The sequence below is a fragment of the Phyllostomus hastatus genome, unplaced genomic scaffold, assembly GCF_019186645.2.
Source record: "Phyllostomus hastatus isolate PE091 unplaced genomic scaffold, TTU_PhHast_1.1 phas_scaffold_385, whole genome shotgun sequence".
NCBI classification, from domain to species: Eukaryota; Metazoa; Chordata; class Mammalia; order Chiroptera; family Phyllostomidae; genus Phyllostomus; species Phyllostomus hastatus.
The window spans coordinates 6,796,999-6,813,093 of NW_025334026.1; the positions used below are offsets into that span (position 1 = coordinate 6,796,999).

Genomic DNA, 16,095 nt, shown 5'->3' on the forward strand with positions numbered 1-16,095 from the left:
GGAAAGATGGCCTCAAGGATAGGAAGCCATGTAACACCACCACCTCTTTCTTAGTCCCTTTCCGGGGTAGAACCACATCCATGACTCCCAGGAGAGCCACCCTGTAGCTTTCCCAGGAGTCCAGAATTGGAAAAGCATGAAAGAGGTGAGTGCAGCTGTTGGCCCACTTCAAACTGACCCCTCCAACACAACAAAGAAGGAATTGTGAGTGCTTTTGTGCAGCTTGCTGAGAGCTGGGGAGACTGTGGGCCAGAGGAGGGAGTGTGTAGTTGGCATAAAGGGTTTATTTTGGTATCACAACTTCTCAGTAGATCAAACTCCTTGGAGCCAAGTTCCACGTACACTTCCCGTTCAGGCCGCTGCCCTGTGGATGGCAGGCTCTGACAGGCCAACAGCTTCTCAGGCCCCCGGCTCCAGGGGAAGGCTTGCTTCAGCTCATGCACAGCGGGTGGTGGCAAAGGCCCAGGCTGCTCGCAGCACCCTTCGAAGACCTGGCCTGCCTGGTCCTGCCTAGAGCACAGCACTGCCTGAAGTGCAAATGCACAAAACTGCATCTAGGAGAGCTGCCAGGAAGCATTCACAGTCAGGGAACAACTGCCTCCTTGTTGGTGATCTCATTTAAATGTTGCCAAACCTATTTCATGTCTCTCCCACAGAAATTCTGGTTGTTTTTTTAAAAGATTTTATTTTTAGAGAGAGGGGAAGGGAGGGAGAAAGACAGGGAGAGAGACATCAATGTGTGGTTGCCTCTCACGTGGCACCCCCTTCTAGGGACCTGGCCCACAACCCAGGCATGTGCCCTGACTGGGAATTGAACCAGTGACCCTTTGGTTTGTAGGCTGGTGCTCAGTCCACTGAGCCATACCAGCCAGGGCAGAAATTCTGGTTTCGAGGGAAATTTTATTCATCTGATTTGATTATTTGGCCAAGTTAGATTAGGTTAAATTATGAATTTTTCAAATAATTTCCAATATTAAACAGTTTGGCCTTTTCTACTTAATTATCCAGTGGTATCCACTACATGACTCTACCTAAACCTGTGTCTTTATCCTCCTCGATTTTTCCATGAGGGAGGGTATATAATCTCATACTTTTAAAGCCAATGTTCTGAAATCTCCCTTTCTTGGCACCACTCAGAATGAACCATGAACCTGGCATCCAAGTCTTTCCAGGTCACCTGTAAGAAAGAAATGGTTCATATGTGCTCTTAGGAGTTATTTCTTCACTCATTGGGGGAAAGGGCTACTTTCCTTTGGGATGAATAAAACTTGTTTTTAGTTCTTTTATTTCTTGTCATTATCAAATACCCACTTTTATTTAAGACTCCATTGTTCTTTTTTTAAAGCTTTTGTAACAATTCCACATATGACAAATTCCAACCTTCGGGGGCTGGTGGGGGCTGAGTGGTGGGGGCGGCTGGGGGGCTGAGCTCAGAGGGCTCTCCACTTTGTTCCTTGGTCCTTTGCCTCCAGGTTGTTTCCACTCAAACACCTACAGTACTTGAAATACTGGATATTGAAATACACGACAGGCAGAAATAAAAATTCCCCTAATTCTTTCTAATATATGGATAAACTTTTATTTGTATACCAAAGGGAAAACTAATATTCACTGCCTAATCATATTTTCAATAGGGAAGGTGTTTATGGTAATTTACTCTCCGCCTTTAAAAAAGCTTCAAATAAAATAAAGATAGGAATAATGAATTCAGATTATAAAACTCTCCAGGTAATTGATGGTCATAATACTGGAACTATAGTTCTGTTTTGTTTTGTTTTTTAAAGCAACTTTCTAAAAGCCCTAATTATAGTTTATTTGGAAGTACAGATAATCGGTACCAAATTTATCCATTAAGTTGTAATAGGCAATTTTAAGCAAACAGTACAAAACTGCATAACTTTTAAAAATACGAAGTTGTGAACTATATAAAAATTGATTATTCTTCCAGTTCTCCCAAAAGCTCTACAAAATCAGTGATGTACCATTCTGCGTTGTCCTTTACTTGTTGTCTGATCACATTTCCTCCAAATCCAATGAAAGCATCCTAAGAAGGAAGAAAGGGGTGGGGGATAGTTTTATTTAAAAAAGAAAAAGATGCAGTAGCAGCCTAGGGCAAGAAGTGTTGTTTGGAAGAATAAACCAAGCAAAGAGGTGAGGCCAACTCCAGTCCTGTGCCTCCAGAGCAACCTGTGAGCCTCCCACCTGCGGAATGAGCGGAATGAACAAACCCACAGCATACCCATTCCCTGGACACTGCTGGCCTCTAGAGAATAGAAGCTCTCTTACCACCAAGACAATTGCTTAGAGAGGTAAAATCACAGCAGGTGGTAAATGTCTGACTTCAGCAATCACTGCCCAGTCCAGGAAATTTCAAAGAGGGAAGATCAAAGAGAAGCCTGTGGTGCAGGGGAACTCACCCAGTGCCTCAGAGCAGGACCAGAGCAGGCCTCTCCCCACTGTGCCCTGCGGGAACCTGAGATGCTGGCTCCTCTCTCCCTCCTCCCCCCTCCCTCCCTCCTCTGCCCTTCCTGGCAGGTGTGTTAATCTTGGCCTGAGGGAGATGACAGCCCCAGAATCTGCTGGAAGCACTCTACTTTCATCATTTAAAATTGTTTAAAGTTACAGTGTTTCTTTAATTCCTATTAAGTCATACCTTCTTTTATTCAATGGTCTTTTTCTTTTCTTTCTTTCTTTCTTTTTTTTCTTTTTTGCTTATAGACCACAGAAATTTATTTCTCACAGATTGGGAGCCTGGAAGCCTGAGATCAGGGCGCCACCATGGTCAGGTGAGGGCCCTTTTCCAACTCTTTTAAAATGGTCTTTTTCTCCATTTCTGGCAGGATATAGACACAATATACACTAAATGGTAAGTACAAAATTCTCTTACTTTCCCTTTCTCTTCGTTTTAATTTTCATGCCACAGTGGGGTGGGGGGGGGGGGAGTCACTATTGTAGATTTGTACCTTCCAGTTAAACTTAGCCTCCTAACTGAGCATCCTGCCCCTGTGGCAGCCTTTTCCACTTGCCAGCACCAGCTCAGCCAGGCCAGCACAGGGACTCATTCCTCCTTTCTCCAAAAGCTTTGTAGGGCTTCCCAGGACCTAAAGGTAGCACCCCAAGTACCTGGTAAAACGTAAGGTCTTCATTGGTTCGGTGATGAGAAACCCACTCCTGCTGGTCCTTAGCCACTGACCAGCCCAGAACTATGCCTCATACATCCCACTCTGCTTTGCAGCCTCCTGTCCCTCCAGAAACTTCCTCCCCTGAGCCCTGCCAGGGTGCCTGCGCACCTTCCTTTAGATCACAGATTCCTCTGACCACCCCCCAAGGGCTACACACCTCATGCATGCCACTTTCTCTTGGTTCAGTCAGGCTATTTATAATTTTGGAATATAATTATAAATTACATTCTGGAATGTATAATTTGTCCTATCTCAACACGGATTGGGAGCTTCCAGAGAGAACTCTGCATTTATGTCTGTGTACACCTCATTCAACTAGCCCAGTGCTCATTACTTCGTCTGCCCCAGTGTCGGTTGTCAATTATCTAAGAATGCATTACCTTTAACTGATTCGAGTAATGTTAACAGGTTCCAAAAAGATGTTTAATCACTTTTGATGAATCATTTACAAAGGCAATTACGATTTTTAGATCTCAGGAAATTAGGTAGTAAAAAAGTTCACCACTATATTTTTTAGTTCAGTTTTCCTTTATAGAAGGAGATGAGATGAGAAAGGCAAAGGCCTATGTGAAATGGACACTTTTGATACTTAGTACACTTGCTACATAGCACCTGTCTCCTGCCAGTCTCAGAAAACAGCATTCACTGAGAAGAACAGAATCATTCGCATAGACTCATTATCGAGCCTCCACGAGCCTCAGTTCTCCAACCAGTGAAAAGGCGATGACGCTTCTCCTGACAGGGTTGTTATGAGGGTTAAATGAGACTATGTGTAAGGAGACAGTCTATCAAATATGCAGTGACATAAAAACTTTGGTTATGGTTGCAGGAGCTGTATTATTTGTGGTGTTATTTGAGGAAATGAAGCCAAACCTTGATGAGCACACTCTGGGGCTTAGAGGCGCAGACAAGAGGTTGCTGAAAGATGAAAAGATTTTCAGTTCCTTATTTGCAACCTTTCTTGGGTTTGCAAAAAATAAATTGACATATTAAAATTAAATTTGCTTTACTTATTGTTTTTATCTTACCATGATATGTAGGTTCTTTTGTTTAACTCTCATAAATCTTACTGAATTCTACATCAGCTGTCTAAAACAGAAGTACAACCAGGAAAAGATATGCATGCTTAATACATACGGCAGGGGGACAGGCTTCCATGTCTGTGGCTCCATCTCCAATCATGATTATTTTCTTAAAATGAAACTTTTCCTTTAAAAGTTTAATAACTTTGCCTTTCCCACCAGATTCAGCTGTTGGCTGCATCTCATCAAAACCTGCATATTCACCTTAAAAGAGCAGTTAAAACAGGGTTAAAGATAGAAAGAATTATATCAGTAGAGTCAGCTTTTTGCATAGACAGTAGCCTCACTTAATGTCACCGAGAAAGCTAAGAGTGGTCCTCAGAAAAGGGACACAGCCTGGACTCCCACACCTGTTCCTCAGCGTAAACCAGCTTCGCTTTTAAACCGCAAATGCTCCTTTACACCATAAACACCTTGGGGTAAATTCTTTTTATCCTCTAAGCTTCCAGTGTAGTAGTTCTCAAACCTTGTGACGGTAGCAAAACACCATGAAATGGTAATATAGTAAATTTAAAATAAGTTAATATATAACTTCATGTCAGAGGAGATCCCAACTTACATTCAGTCAGTTATTTCCACTCATACAGTAACTACTACACTCATTCTCCACTTCTTTTCTTAATGACCTCTAGCTATTGACCATTCAAAAGCATTCTATTAGCACATTTTAGATTGTTAAATTAATATTTTTTCTTTACTTTTATTGCCAACACCATTCAGATGTCCCCGTTGTATTATTTGGCTTTATTGATGTCAGCCACCATTGACCTTAGATGTGGAGACATCTAAAACCACAGCTGGGGCTCTGTGATGGCCCTTAAAGGGGCCGGAGGCACCTCCAGAAGCAGCTGCAGCCCTGTGACTTGCTAACAAACTGAGTCTCCTTCCTGAGTCTAAATACAAGAGAGCTCTCATAACACTGAACTATAATGCATGACAAAATAAATCATGTGAGTTACACAGAAATGAACATTGTACTCAGTACAGGTATTTACATACTGATGATGACCCAACACTATTTTGCTGAGCAAAGGATACCAAGGAGCAAAAGATATCAGTCAAGAGAAGTCTTTATCTTAGTATTTAACCCTGATGCCTCCTTGCTGATATTGCATTCCAACAGACATTGCCTAGAATAGTGAAAACTAAAACTGATAAGAAAGGGAAAATGTTACTATCAAAGTCTTACCATTAAAGTAGAATTTCAGCCTATTGGCAAATACATTGGTTGATGGGATATTAAGTTTTGAAGCGACATGTTCTACAATGCTCCGAAAGCCACCAGATATTAGGAAAACCTGAACATTTCTCTCTTGTAGGTGACTTACTAGTTCCCTGTAGAAAAGAAATATAAAATACCAAACACTGTGTAATACAAAAGAAAAAACATAAAAAAGAAATCAAAACATAAATATATTTTTCCTCTTGAATGCATTTGCCCAAGATATGTTGGATAAAGTATATATTGCCTGGTGCATTAATGTTTTATATATGCTTTTCTAAATGCACTTATTAATTAAAGGATGGGGCTCGGCTGTTTTAGGAAACCATTCCACAGCTGTAATCTGTCCTTTGACCTAGAAACACAAGATAAAGAGGAGGCTGTGCTCCGCCTGGGGCGAGAGGGAAGGCAGACATGGGCAGGGTCACTTATGTAAGTGCCGAAAGAACCACACAGAAGGGAGCTCTAAAGTAATGGTGATGCCCTGGCTGGTGTGGCTCAGTGGATTGAGTGCCAGCCTGTAAACCAAAGGGCTGCCAGTTTGATTCCTGGTCAGGGCACATGCCTGGGTTGTGGGCCAGGTCCCCAGTGCAGGGTGTGCAAGAGACAACCACACATTGATGTTTCTCTCCCTCTGTTGCTCCCTCCCTTCCTCTCTCTCTAAAAAGAAATAAATAAAATCTTATAAATAAATAAATAAAGTAATGGTGAGATGCCCTCAGGAGCACGTGCCCCAAAATGCAGGTGCTAATAGGGAGACAATATACCCAGACTAGGGCTCCTCTTACCTTATGCCAGGTGTCAGGTGTGGAGGGTGCTCTGCGATGAGCCTCTGTACCTGTTCCCTGGAGGGCTGGATCAGCGCTAGGCGCTCTGTGAGGGCAGCCTTGAAAGGCACTGCCCCACCCATGGCTCGCTTTGTCCTAGGAGGAACACCCAACAATCAGGCCCGCCAAGTCAGCTGTTCTCAAAGTTTATATGCCAGCTCCTCACAACACCCACCCACGAGGAAGGGGCTGCCTGGAGCCCCCCTGTATAACAGACAAGCTATGATGCTATGAGAACAAACCACTGAAGGTTTGCTTGAAAATCACATAAATATTTTAAAGCCATGTCCTGTATCAAACGCAGCTGAACATGAAATGGTCCAGGACCTGGCAACTACAGAGAGCACAAGGAGGGCGGGAGGGGTCATCCAAGTATCCAGTGACAGACTCTGAACCTAAACTAGCTTTCCAGCAAACCACCGCGGCCACACTTCCAACCATGCCACAAAGCATCGGACACTTGGAGGACCCACCCAAGTCATCCTGTTTGGTAGGTGATGGTCACCGTTCCCCTGACCAGACTAAGAGAGTGTCTTACCCACATTCATGTAAATGGATGACTAGGTGATGCGCATCACCAGATTCATCCGTCAGTGGTGGAAGAAAAGCCTAGAGCCCATGTTTCATAACAAGGGACTATAATCAGGGAATTGTGGCTCTGATCCTGCCTGTCATCCAAAGTTAATCTCTTTTACAATTCTTTGTCATTTCCCACAGTGAATAAACACTGTTCCTACATTTCTGACACAGCGTCCTCAACTCCACAGATCTTGGCCAGCTCATCGATGCCTTCTTCTCTGATGACTGTGCTGTCGACGTCAAAGCAGACTGCATCTGCTGAGCAGAAGACTTTCCTCAACTCTGAGTGGGAGACCATCCTTAGGAGAATATTCCTCCTACAACAAAAAGTGATAAATATACTTAAAGACATAAAATACAGGTATAAATAGTCCAATTTTGCCTACTAATGCCAAAGTGCTTGATTTGTATCAAACTCAATATAGCCCAAAAAAGCATGCCACTCATTATTTTAACACAAATTAAGTACCTTCTAAAGGTCAGCCTCGGGTTACAAAGATGAGCAGACCCAAAGGTCTGTTCCCAGCTACTCAGCCTAGGGAAGGCAGCAGCACATTTGACATTCAACCAGTATACAACTGTTTCTGACCTAGTAATAAATGCAATAAGGCAAGTACTAAAATAGAAATGTACATAAGGTACAATGGACTCACAAAGAAAATGTTTAATCTGGTCTATGAAACAGGGCTTCCATGAGGCATGAGCATATGAGCTGAATCTTAAATGGCAAGTAGCCCTCTAAGTGGCTTCTTAAAAGGCAAGGTATCAATTTGGTGTGTGCTGGGAGCAGGAAGGAGGGAGATGGAGGCAAGGAGAGAGGGCAGGGACGACAGAGCGGGGAAAAGCCTGGCCAAAGGCATGGAGGAAGAATAATGGATAACATGCTGGAAGCTGCCAACTGGTGCAGTCCAGCTGCCAGGCAATGCACAAGGAATTCAGACCAAGAGAGGCCTTGGGCCTGGCTAAGCAGTTGGATTTTTACTTCTAGGTAATGGGAAACCTTGAAAGGCTGTAAGTATGCATCAGAAGAGAGTCACCAGTGTAGAGGTGGTAACTGAAAGCATGGACTGATGAAAGTCACCACAGGGGAGAAGAGGGAGAAAAGGAGAAGGCAGGGACAGAGCCCACAGGGATGAAACATCGGAGTCAGGAGCCCGGGAAATAAAATGAAAAGGAAAGGTCACACGAAGAAACTCTGAGAGACCACGGTGCTGCAGAAGCTATGGGGGACAGTTTCAAAATGAATTCTGAGGTTTTTTAATTTAAAAAATTTTTTAAGATTTTATTTATTTTTAGAGAGAGGGGAAGGGAGGGAGAAAGACAGAGAGAGAAACATAAGTGTGTGGTTGCCTCTCACGTACCCCCTACTGGGGACCTGGCCCACAACCTAGGCATGCGCGCTGACTGGGAACTGAACTAGTGACCCTTCGGTTCACGCGCCAGTGCTCAATCCACTGAGCCACACCAACCAGGGCAGGTTTTTTATTTAAGAAAATCAATGGGCTAGAATCATCAGGGTGAACAGTATCCCAGAGATTGTCTAGATCTAGACCAGTTTCCCATCAGAGACACTAATATGTTGTGAACAGGCCACATGAAAGATGGAAATAATCTATATTTAGAATAGGGCAAAAACAGACTCACAGAAGCTGGCCAAATCACTTTGTAACTGATTTCTAACCAACGCATCTGGCAGAATGATCCAGTTCAAAGTTGAGATGAGGAACTTTTAAGCCAGGGCAGGGGTTGGCAAACTACAGCAGTAGGCCAAATCCAGGCCACCATCTGTTTTTGTTTGGCTTATGAAGGATGATTTTTACATTTTAAATAATTGAAAAAATAAATAGAAGAATAATATGTTGTGATGTGTCACCTAAAGGTAAAAGGCCAGAGTAAAGGCAACAAGCATTTGAGACCCAAAAGCACAGGTATTTGGGAAGCAGTGATTCAAAAGGAAACCCAGTGTTCTGATTAGAAGCCAAGAAGCACTTGTGAGAAAGGGAAGGGGAACAACTGCATCAATGGAAGGAAGGAATTTCTATAGGTGCAGATAGACTAATAAATGGCTCTAATTCTAAAGAATGTTTTTTCATTTTCAGGCCAGCCAGTCCCTGGAGTCACAGTATCTACTTTCTTGCTCTCTTTGCAAACAATTGTTTTGGGTACAATGCTGCTTTAGGTCCAGTCCAAAGGTTATTTGGCCCAGTTTTAACATTACAAAGCCTCGAGACACGCTGGGCAAGGCAGTCCCTCTGGAATGACAGCTCCAACCCTATTTTAAAGTGGCTCCAATTGGCCCTGACCCCCGTGGCTCAGTTGATTGGGTGCCATCCCACAAGGCAGAAGGTCACCAGTTAAACTGCTGGTCCGGGCACATGCCTGGGTTGTGGGTTCCGCGTCCCTGATTGGGCCGATCAGTGTTTCCCCCTCACATTGATGTTTCTCTCCCTCTCTCCCTCCCCTCCCATCTTTCTAAATAAATAAAATCTTTTAAAGAAATAAATTAATTAAAATAAAATGACTCCAAGTATATTTTTTCACAGACACGTGAAGCTACAGAAAATTCAAAATTTAGTGTCCATAAACAAAGTTTTATTGGAATATAGACATGTTCACTCATTTCCTTGACCACAGCTGCTCACAACAGATGAGCTGAGCAGCTGCAACAGACACAGTGAGGCCTGTGAAGCCCAAGCCCGAAGTGTTTGTAGCGTTGAGTTGAGTGAATGAGTCAAGGTCAATGCCATCTTCATTCTATCTCCCCAGAACTGCCACAGTACCTTATCTAGACCTGTTTCTAATATATGGAACTCACAATATTCGGACTTATCTTAAACTTATTTACGTACATGTCACCTCCACCCCTGGTTTACGAGCTCTTTATACTAAAATCCAAAATTTTCCAAAACACCAATTTCAGCCTTTTTTAATAGACTCTCAATTATTTTCGGAGGGACAAATGGATTACATTGCCATAACTAACCAATTTTTTAAACTTTTTATTGTGGAAAATTTCAAATGCATACAAAAATATGCTTCCACAATCATAAAAAATCTGGCTTCATCAACAACACTACTAAAAAGGGTTCTGCACCCAGTTTCAACATAGGAGAGGGTTTCCCACACATCCAAGCAATTCTCGAACACCATCAGGGTGTCCTACAGTCCGACCCAATTCTGACAATACCTACCCAGGGAGAGCATCAGATTTCACACGCTTAGGGTTCAGTCCCACAAGACTGACCACATACACACTTCAGATGCCCATCGCAAGTCCAGCCATAGATTGGAGGTTCCCTCACCTCTCCTCCTCAAGTTAGATTGATTTGCTAGAGTAGCTTGCAGAACTCAGAGAAACATTTTACTGTATTACGCCATGTATAAAGCACACTATTTGCCCAAATTTTTGAGGGGAAAAAATAAGGATGCACATTATACATGGGTATAATGATTACACACCATGAGAGCAAGAATCTTATGTATAATGCACATAAAACCTGGGTGTGCGTTATGCACGGCAAAATACGGTACTTAGTAGATCTTTGGTTGATTATAAAAGAATCACTCGGGAACAGCCAGGTGGAAGAGATGCCCTCCCTCTCCAGCCCCATTATTCTCCCAGCAACTCCCAGTGTTCACCAATCCGCAAGCTCCAGATCCTCTCCCTTCCTAGGAATGGGGTGGGTGTGGGTGTGGGAATGAAAGTTTCAACACTCTAATCACATAGTTTGCTCTCTTGGCAAATAAACCCTGTCCTAAGGTATAGTCCCAAAGTCACTGCATTAACATAACAAAAGGCACCTTTATCACCTGTCACAAGGAATTCTGACAAAGACCAAACATTTGTTTCTTACTACAAATGTAAATCACAATATCACACCCTCACACAACCACCTTCCCTCATTATCTCAAAGTAAATCATATCTCATACAAAAATATTTCAGTCTATATTTCTAAAAGGTAAAGACTTTTTTTTTAACATGGGCATTTGCATTATAATACTACTATACCTGCCTGTGTTCAGGTTTGGCTGCTGAAGATTTTAGAATCAAATCAGCTTAAGACATCACAAAAGACGTTGTGATGCTCTTGCTAATCCATTCCCCACCATTAAAATATAAGTTAATTAAAAGTCTTTGTTATTCAGTTCATTTATGCCCTTCGTGATTTGAAGTTTATCCATTTCACCAATCTATTCCCCATTGCTCTTCACCTTCCCCACAATACACACAACCCATGTTCAAGAATTCAAAAGGCTTCCTGTTCCTTAAATATGTCATGGTTTATTAGTCCTCTACGCCTTTGCAAATGCTGTTCCCTCTGCCTGAAATCACCCAATCCCTCAAGTCTAATGGGCAAATTCCTACTTATTCTTCAAAGTGCAGATTAAATGACCTTCCCTATACTGTACTATTCCCTTTCTCCCCCTTTCCTGCCCAAAATTAATTAATTAATCACTCCCATTTCTCTCTTACTTCTTTCAGCATAGGGACCTTGACTGAATAATCTATTTTTGTTTCTAGTAGCCAGGTGTTATGTAAATGTTTTGTGAATTAGACAGACTCGAATCTAAGCAGTTATTGAGAACTCGACACAGAACTGAATATTACTCTCAATAAAACAATTCCAATGTAGTGTGCTATCATAGCCTATAATTAAAGTCCTTATGTCCTGGCTGGTGTGGCTCAGTGGATTGAGCACCAGCCTGAAAACCTAAAGGTTGCTGGTTCGGTTCCCATTCAGGGCACATGCCTGGGTTGCAGTCCAGGTCCCCAGTATAGGGGGCATGTGAGAGGCAACCACACATTGATGTTTCTCTCCCTCTCTTTCTCCCTCCCTTCCCCTCTCTCTCAAAATAAAGAAATAAAATCCTTAAAGAGCAATACTGACTACACAGAATCAATATCATCGTCTGCTGAAGTTGGAAGAAACCTTAGAGCCATCATCTGGGCCAGGTCCCATGTCTTTCTGCAGGAATAATATTAATATGTCCATTTCAGAGATTAACTAATAGAGGTATAAGGAAGTTAAATGCTTTATGTGAAGTCACACAGCTCCTAAGTGATGGCTAAAAAACTAAACCCTGGACCTCAAATGCACAGAGACAACATGAAAGACATAGGTAAATTAAGCAGAGCTAAATAAGACTAAACATCAATAAGGACCTTAGGTGAACCCAGGAAATATCAAAATTTTCATCAAGAATTCAGACCAAAGTTCTGCTAGCTGTACAACACAGTGGGTGATGATTCACTCACAGTGAAAGAAGGAGGTCTCCACAGTCTTTAGGAGACCAGCAAACAGACAGGATTCATAAGCTGTCAAATTCTCCCCAAGCCAGGAAATCCAAGGGGCTCCACATTCCCCCCTCTCCACAGCCCATAGATTGCCCTTCTGGCTCTGGTCTGCTTTCAGCCCACACTGTCAAGTGCTCTGCCTCCTTATTCACTTCTGGGTCCCTCTTCTTTCATTATCTCCACCAGGAGCAACTCATAATTCATACCTATTGAAAATTCTCATAGCTTTGCAGGGGGGGATCTGCTGAGTTAAATTCAGTTACTTCAAAGAAAATTGTCAATATTAGAATTTCACACCAAGAAAAATCATTTCTGGAGAATGAACTCTGAATCCCTCGTAGATGGTCCTTCAGGGGAGAGAGGACAGGAATAGGGGTGAAAGAAGTCCTGGTGGGTGGGTCTGAGCTCAGCCGTGGCAGCTTCCAGGCCCAGTCCTGACCACTGGACCACTGCCTTCTGTGGTTCAGAGTAGGACCCCAGCCCCACTTCTAGGCCCCAGGTGGTCATCCAGAGAAAGCAGAGGGCCAACTGATAAACAATCCCCCACTGACAACTCCTTCTCTCCCCCAGCTCAAAAAGTACAAAAGCAAGTTTCTCTTCAGGGCCAGCCTTAGGAGGCCCAGTTTCAAAGAAGGGGAAAAAACTCCTCACCCAAGAAATCTCTCTTCCAACTTCTCCATCTATGCATTTTACAAGCAGCATTTGGAAAACTTGCACCAACTTCCCCTCTTGTTAGGAGGGACCTCTCACCTTCACCCATATGAGAGAACAAACACAAGGTGGTACAGAGATTGTGGAGGTCAAGCACAGCTGAGAGAACAAAGCTTTCTCGGCTTAGATGGACTCCACCTGGGCAGCCTTGGCAGTAGATGCTGCTCTGTTTCAGGCCCTCTAGGCAGCTGAAACAATGAGCAAATGCAGTCTGAGAGCTTCTGGATCAGAATCCAAATTACTCCCTGTAACTAGGATTAGGGTTCCAACTTATACTATATTTTAGGATAAAAGAAAAAAGAACAACTATTCTTTGGGGAACCTGAGATTTTATGCATACCACATCAGTTAGAGCAGACAACATTTAAAATTTAGGTAAAGAGTAGATTGCTAACTGATAGACAAACATAAAACAAACACAAAATAAGACAAATCCAACTCATGTGTCTCCAGTGCTGGATTCCCAGGAGACACTCTTCTCTTCCTGCTTCGTTCCTCAATAGAAATGCAGCACAAAGTTCTGATGACAAATTCCTTTGAGAGAGATCTCATGAATTCTGCAACAGCAAGAAGAGCCTAGAAACTAAGTACCAGGAAGTGAACCTCCAGGTCCAGACCCGTGATTAGAAAGACGGAGACTGGCTTCACTCTCCCTCCTCCTAGGACGGGCACAAAGAGTCCAATGCAGCGTTTCCCGAGGCTGCTTCCTTTGGGACGCATTTGACTTCTGCCTCCTTCTACCACTAAAGAGGAGTTAAACATTCTGTTCTGTAGCTTTGACTCTGCAAAAGCTTCAGGTCTGACAGGAAATTGCCTACACCTGATTAGCAGGGTACAAAGGAGAGGAGAAGGGAAAGAGGGTTCACCGGGAGAACAAAACGCAGACACAGAGAAGCAAGTGGACAGGGGTACTCGCAGGCTGCCAAACAGCCCCTGCTGTCTTCCAAATGAGGAGACAAAGTCTACAGCATTCCAAAAACAGTCAGATAAGAGTCCTGCTGCCAGAAAACAAGGGAACAGAGGCAACCACTTGAATTACAGTCCTCATAATTAAAACTGTCAATAGACATGGATAAAAGTGCAAAATCTATGAAGAAAAACAAAGGGTAACAAGAAATGGTTAACAACACCAGGGAAAGGTGAGGGTTGAGAAGGGAGACAGAATGGACATAAATAATTCACAAGGTTCAAATGTAGAACTCAAAAAGGGTCCAGTGTACCCCTCCCCTCACCCAAGTCACATGGGGTAGTACTCTTTCTTCTGAAGGGGAAGAGCCCAGTAGCTGGGGGGTCAAGTCTAGCATCTCTTCTCCCATTCCACTAAGCGTGACTGGCCTCTCTGGGTGTTCCGAATCCTACTCCCCTACTGCAGGGGAGAGCTGCAGCCTAGGGAAGCCTCCCAGAGAGCTGCTAAGCCTAAGAGAAGACCCCCTGCCTGGAATGGCTGGGCAACCAAAGTCATATTTCAAATTTGCTTTTTTAGTATAGTTTACTCATTCTTTGATACCATTTACATCTAAAAGACAACAGTTCAGGGGTGTCAAACTCATTTTCACCGGGGGCCACATCAGCCTCATGGTTGCCTTCAAAGGGCCGAATGTAATTTAGGACTGTATACATGTAACTACTCCTTAACAGTTAGTTGAGAGCTCAGCGCTGTGCTGGGTAGAAACAAGGTGCCAGGCCAGATAAAACAAGGTGGAGGGCCAGATTCGGCCTGTGGGCCTTGTGTTTGCCACCTGTGCCATAGTTAACTACAAAGGCCTGCCATATTTGCCTTCTAATTTGGAATTCATACATTGCTACTTGACTTTTGTTTTAATTGGGCATGTGTTAAATCATTTGAAAATTTTAAAAATCCCTATTTTGTTTCACAAACATGAAAATAACAGGACTATAATCATTACTATATTGAAATCCTACCTGGTAGCTGTAATAAAATATAGAAATCTTGGAATTCATAGATTTCCAATGTCAAAAATTAACTTGAAATAAAACAAGGCAAAGTAAAATAAAAGCTACAACAGAAGTTGTATACAAAGCTACAAAGAAGTTTTTATAAAACTTCTAAAACGTAGGAGAAAAATTTTGTGAATGTGGTAGGCAGCCTCCACAATGGCTTCTGGAATTCGGGCCCTTCTGTAACCCCCTGCCCTCGATTATGAGCTGGATTTAGTGGCTCTTTTCCAGTGACTAGAATGAGGTGGCAGTGACAGGATATTGCTTGCTAGATCAGACTGTGACATAAATGAGTGCACATATAACTGATATCTGAAGTTCTATGGATTGTCCCAATGTCAGTTACTTGAAATACTGGCCTCAGGGGAAGGGACATCAGGGAAAGAGGAGTGTGTGAGACTTCCCTGTATATTTCTTTGCAAACTCCTGTGAATCCATAACCACTTCAAATTATTTTGAAAGAAAAGTAGTTTGTTTGTTTGTTTGTTTTCTAAGTGAGCTAATCTCAAAAACAAAGCAAAACATAGTGGCTTCTATTTGGCCTCTGCCCCTCCTCCCACTTTGCTCTGAGGGAAGGCGGATGCCTTGTAGGCAGCTGCCCTAAGGACAGGCACCTGTGGCAGAACTGAGGGGCCTCCAGCAAACAGCGAGTGAGGAACCGAGGCCTCAGTCCAACAACCCTCAAGGAACTGAATCCTGCCAATGACATGTGAGTGGGCTAGGAAGCAATCCTCCCCTAATAAAGCTTTCAAATAAGTTGATCTTGACTAACTACACCCTCTTAACAGACCCTAAGCCAGAACCACCCAGCTAAGCTGCTCCCAGATGTCTCACACACAGAAACTGTGAGAAAACAAATGTCTGTTGATAGCTTCTGACCAAGGTGGCGGAGTAGGTAAATGCTGTGCTCACCTTCTCCTGCAACATCAAAATTACAACTAAATTATAAAGAAGTCATCACTGAGAACCACTTGAAGGCTAGCTGAACAGAATTTCTAGAATTAAGGCTATAAAGAAGAAGCCTCATTCATACTGGTAGGAAAAGCAGAGACAGGAAATGAGCGGCTCTCACACCCATGGTTAAGAATCAGGAGGGATATTAACGCTGTGAGGAGGAAGCAGAGGTCCCAATGACCACACAGGCTCCCCAGCTCAGGGCTCTGTCCCCATAACAGCTGGCTGTGAAAACCAGCAGGAATTGTGGCTGAGGAATACAAAGGGTTGCTGGAGACCTAG

The 16,095-nt window shown here is 43.1% G+C and overlaps 1 protein-coding gene and 1 long non-coding RNA gene across 2 annotated transcripts; one reads left to right on the top strand and one right to left on the bottom strand.

Moving 5' to 3' along the window:
- Positions 1-1,553: 1,553 nt before the first annotated feature.
- On the bottom strand, positions 1,554-7,190 carry PSPH (phosphoserine phosphatase). The gene is made up of 5 exons (XM_045819477.1): positions 7,051-7,190; positions 6,275-6,409; positions 5,454-5,599; positions 4,320-4,468; positions 1,554-2,044 (listed from the first exon to the last, which is right to left on the bottom strand). The coding sequence occupies exons 1-5, from the start codon at positions 7,188-7,190 to the stop codon at positions 1,937-1,939; spliced, it is 678 nt and encodes a 225-aa protein (XP_045675433.1). The 3' UTR covers positions 1,554-1,936.
- On the top strand, positions 2,723-9,340 carry LOC123806376. The gene is made up of 3 exons (XR_006783484.1): positions 2,723-2,786; positions 7,081-7,253; positions 8,992-9,340. It is a non-coding gene; the product is annotated as an uncharacterized LOC123806376 (long non-coding RNA).
- Positions 9,341-16,095: the final 6,755 nt, after the last annotated feature.

Coding starts and splice junctions, on each gene's coding strand:
- PSPH (XM_045819477.1), bottom strand. CDS start 7,190: ATGGTCTCCCACTCAGAGTTGAGGAAAGTCTTCTGCTCAGCAGATGCA. Junction 5,600..6,274: donor CACCTGACACCTGGCATAAG/GTAAGAGGAGCC, acceptor TCTTTTCTACAG/GGAACTAGTAAGTCACCTAC. Junction 4,469..5,453: donor GCTGAAATTCTACTTTAATG/GTAAGACTTTGA, acceptor TGCTCTTTTAAG/GTGAATATGCAGGTTTTGAT.